This window comes from Cherax quadricarinatus, unplaced genomic scaffold (assembly GCF_038502225.1).
Source record: "Cherax quadricarinatus isolate ZL_2023a unplaced genomic scaffold, ASM3850222v1 Contig6565, whole genome shotgun sequence".
Lineage (NCBI taxonomy): Eukaryota > Metazoa > Arthropoda > Malacostraca > Decapoda > Parastacidae > Cherax > Cherax quadricarinatus.
Genome location: NW_027201591.1, coordinates 1 through 5,000, shown reverse-complemented (window position 1 = coordinate 5,000; position 5,000 = coordinate 1). Strand labels below are relative to the sequence as shown.

The following is a 5,000-nucleotide window of genomic DNA, read 5'->3' as shown; positions in this document are numbered from 1 at the left end:
TCTATGGACAGATTTGTTGTGCGACAGAGGTCCAGTGACTCTCAAATTGGTCCTAGTGGTATTAAAAGAAGGGAAGTAACCCCAGAAAAGGACTTGATACCTCAAGTCCTAATGGAAGGGGATTCCCCTTCTAAACAATAACTTCCACACACTCCCCTCCTCCCATCCCATCAATCATCACGAGATCTTCAATAAAGGTAAGTGTCATGTATTCTATTCTTAGTACAGTATTAATTGTGCATGTTTTCTTAAGTTTGTGTGTATTAAAATTAATATTTCATGTGGTAAAATTTTATTTTCCAGACTTTTGGGTGCCTTGCACAGATTAATTTGATTTCCATTATTTCTTATGGGGAAAATTAATTCGCCTTACGATAATTTCGGCTCACGATGAGCTCTCAGGAACGGATTAATATCGTAAGACGAGGGTCCACTGTAAATTTTAGCAGTCTTTCAACATATGTATACAGTACAAAGATTGAAAGTCTACTCTTGAAATATTTATTTGGCTATCTTAAAAATGCAAGCTTTTTTCTATTGCAGTTTTAACTTTTTAAGAAATTGACGCTACTCCCATTCCTTAGATCGAATCTGATTATTGTACCTTAAATTCCCAAAGCTCTGTATGACTCCTACAGATTGAGCGCTTCCCTCTCCAGTAAATGTGACAAAATAAACATAAATGAAGGCTAACAATCTTTTCGTTTTACAGGCCGAGAACGATCATCATCCTCAAGCACAGATGAACCGTCCTCAGGTGGTGATGATTCTTCATACCTTAGAGCTGCAGCAGCAGCAGCAAGAAAACGACGTGGAAATCTTCCTAAGGAATCTGTCAAGATACTGAAAAAGTGGCTGTATGACCATCGATACAATGCTTATCCTTCAGATGAAGAAAAACTGCAACTATCACGTGCTGCTAATCTCTCTGTTCTGCAGGTAATTTCAAAGTGTTCTTGCAGCATTGTTCAAACTTTATACTGCACTGTAAGTTCTCAATTTAACAAAAACTAATTTAGGGTATTTTGGGTTTTGACAGTCTGTGGCTGGACAACATCCAGAAACAATGGAGAAAGTTGTTAAATCCAGAATTGTCTTATTTTCCACTTGGTAAATTGATTTGAGGTTTAATGGACAAATTCAGTTAAATATAGAAATGTCTATTACTGTTATGGTCTGCTGAGGTAAATTGATTTTGGATTTAACAGATGAAGTCTCTTGCATCCAAAATTGTCTATTACTGTTATAATCGTGGAAAAACAAGTTTACCCGCATTTAATAGACACCCCTCTCCCTGTTATTTCATTAAATCAACATTTCACTGTACAGTAAATGGAAATTTGATAAAGAGCATTTAGTACAGTTAGTCTTCAGCCTAGACCAAATTTCCAGACAGTTCACCAGTTTGGGAGTTTTTTTTTTTTACCATGACTACCATCCATACCAGAGTATAAAAGTCAAGATTAGGACTTATTTTATTTTTCTTTATTTATAAGATACAATATTTTTAGTTATGGGAGCAGAACAGGATGTATAATAAAGATTTTTTGCTATACTTCATGCTTCAGATGTCATGAACCTTGAAATTAAAACCTAGGCAATACACCTATGGACATTTCTGCGCAATAAAAATATTAAGAAAAAGAGTAGTTGTGTTGTCTCATTGTAAGTACCTTGTGGTTCCCGTGGAAACTCATGTGCTACCTATGGGACACTGCGCCTGGCTGTTCAAGAAATACTGGAGTCAATGTTGCTTATGATCCTTGACTGTCAAAAGGCAGAGAATAAAAGGCTACTTTTTAAGTACCAAGTTTTTTTGTTACTTAGAATAATTATAGTCAAGAAAGGTTACATTTCAACAGAAATAATGACATCAGTAAGAAGATATGGAGCCAGCATTAATGCTTTTGTAAAATGATTGTTTGATCTAACAAGAATTTATATATACAAGACATTAGGTGATGTCAGTGGCAGTGCCAAAGGGGGTGGGGCTGAAGTCCTTAAAATTACAACAGCTTCAAATATGAAAGTTAAAACACATGTGCAACATCTGGATATCTTTATTGTAGACGTTTTGCCACCCAGTGGCTTTATCAATACAGATTCTAGGACATAATAGGAAGACAGTAGAACTATAACTATATGTCCTAGAATCTGTATTAATAAAGCCACTGGATGGCGAAACGTCTACAATAAAGATATCCAGATGTTGCACATGTGTTTTAACTTTCATATTGTCGGTATTTTATACCTTTCTTGCACAGCTTCAAATAATAATAATGGTGAGGATAATAATAGTAATTAATAATGACTTGACATCTTGTGGAGTATGAGCATGGTAATATTTATGAAGGGGTTTAAGAAGACCTGTCAACCGGACTTGAGTCCTGGAGGTGTGAAGTACAAATGCCTGCACTCTGAAGGAGTGAGGAAATATTCACAGTTTGGAGGAGTATCTGAACTGTAGTATCAGCATACCTCTGGCAAAACAGTGATGGAGTGAATGATGGCAAAAGTATTTCTTTCTGGGTTATCCTACCTCAGTGGGAGACGATCGATGTGTTAAAAAAATGATTACAGTAACAACAATAATAACATTGCTTCGATACAAGTACCCTAGCATCTCTTCCATCCAGATTGTCACTCCTATGCCCTTCATATAAAAAATTCCTTGATCCACCCCCAGGTGATGTAGAAACAATAATTGTACTGCATATGTTATATCTGTTAATTCTTCTTGGGATCATAACCCCCAATGTCAGACTCAGATTAGTCCTAAATTGGAAAATAAATTTGGAATATGGAACAGGCTTCAGTAGGGAAACCATTAGGGTAAAGAGTGGACTGACAATAACCCTTTAACTGGGTAGGGTATCTACAGTACAGTATATAGTTAAGTATTATGGCCAAAGCAATTTTTCCATGGCTGACAGCTGTTGATGAGTGCAAAGCAATGTTTTGAGAAAAAGTTGGTAGCATAGTAAGACCCCTCTTTATTATACTGGTAGGGATTATACCTTTATGTCAGTGCTTCTCTGTTCAGTTTTTACAGCTACCCCTACATTCAAGTTTTTATATGGCTAAAAAACTATTGGAATAAGCATAATTTTTATAATTTGCACATGTCAATTTGGATCCTTGTATGAGCATGCATGACAGCTCTCTTTCAACACTGATACCTTGTTTCTGGCTTTGATTTTGAGGGACACATTTGGAAATATGATACAGTCGCTAAAGTATGTTACAAACCAAGTTTGTTGAAACTTCACTTTCCAGAATCCTATTGTTTGACATTCTACATAATTTTTTATTATAATACATTGGTAGACAACAACTATTTGGTAGGTACTTTGTACCATTGTGCAAGAAAGTGAAGTGGAAGCCTGTTAAATGTTTTGCAGTTTGACAAAACATTTAACAGGCTAGTCTTTTTCTTTTTTCATAAACAGTAAGATAACTGGTAAATTTTAAATTTCTGGTTATACTCAGTTACATTTAGCTTTACTCTCCTCTGTGTTTCATATTACTGTAGTTCTTATTATTTTCCAATTTGTGAGACCAGGTGGAAGCTCAGGCAGAATTAATATTAAAAACAATGGTGTAGTCATTGGGCTGGATAAGAAATTTTCAGCCAAGAGCTAATGATATTTTTTAAGGAAGTCATTTGGATCAGAATTGAAATTCATAATAAATTTACATTCTCTTGAAAATAGAACTGAAATAAGGCCTTTCATTAGGGATGGGACGATACAAAATTTTTAATATCGATATCAAAATTAGTTGGTACTCACCAGTACCATAAAAATTAGCTTATACTGATACTCAATTTTAGGTCAATATCGATACCGATACTTTGGCACATCCCTGTATTAAATCCTGTGCTCAAAAAAAAAATAATATGTACTATATATGCCCTGCTCTAAAAACTATCATTCCTTGTTTTAAAGTATCATTGATGTACAACAATTTTTTTTATAAAGTGCAGTGTTTGGTTAACCTGTAAATGTTACGTAAACTAAACTGGTGCAGAAAAATTGGTTTATTTAACATCTGAAATCAAAACATTTAAAACTAATATAGCATGTCAGTCATACTATTATCATTTATAAATATAAGTATAGTACTATGCAGCTTCAAACATGAAAATAGTTAAATTAGGGAAGAGGAAATTGTATCTTTAATATAGGGTTGTAACCCATAGTTTTATCGTTTATTCCATTTATATTGCGTTATTTTGTTTAAATATTAACATGAAAAATAATTAGCATAGATGCTGGCAGCAGCTCAAGCTGATGCAAGTACGTACACAGTTATCAACACAATTAGGTAAATTTACAAACTATCATTAACAGTGTGTACTTAAACTACATTAGAACATGTATTATAGCATGATTATTGAGCAGACACAGTATTAATTATAAAAAATTTTCCAAGAACTCTGCAAGAACAACGTCACAGATCCCGCTGTGTGCGGCACACTTCGCCCTCCCCTCGTTTCCAAGGCCACACCGATTTCTGTCGGTGGGAGGGTTTACATAGGATAGGAGGTAGGTCCATAGGGTTGCCAGCTTTAGCCAGCGAATTTATTTGTCATAAAAAATAACTGAAATTCAAGTAAAACAAAAATTATATATATATATATATATATATATATATATATATATATATATATATATATATATATTTATATATATATACAGTGGACCCCCGCTTAACGATCACCTCCAAATGCGACCAATTATGTAAGTGTATTTATGTAAGTGCGTTTGTACGTGTATGTTTGGGGGTCTGAAATGGACTAATCTACTTCACAATATTCCTTATGGGAAAAAATTCGGTCAGTACTGGCACCTGAACATACTACTGGAATGAAAAAAGTTCGTTAACCGGGGGTCCACTGTATATATATATATATATATATATATATATATATATATATATATATATATATATATATATATATATATATATATATATATATATATATATATATATATATA

General features: G+C 33.9%; 1 protein-coding gene across 2 annotated transcripts in view; it reads left to right on the top strand.

Moving 5' to 3' along the window:
- LOC138851022 (homeobox protein TGIF1-like) overlaps positions 1-4,621 on the top strand; it is an 8,658-nt gene extending 4,037 nt beyond the window's left edge. For both annotated transcript variants that reach the window (XM_070082058.1, XM_070082059.1), the window contains exons 2-3: positions 713-939; positions 4,435-4,621. In XM_070082058.1, the coding sequence (XP_069938159.1) occupies positions 713-939; positions 4,435-4,539 (332 nt within the window). In that variant the 3' untranslated portion in view covers positions 4,540-4,621. The remainder of the gene's footprint in view (positions 1-712; positions 940-4,434) is intronic.
- The last annotated feature ends 379 nt before the right edge of the window (positions 4,622-5,000 follow it).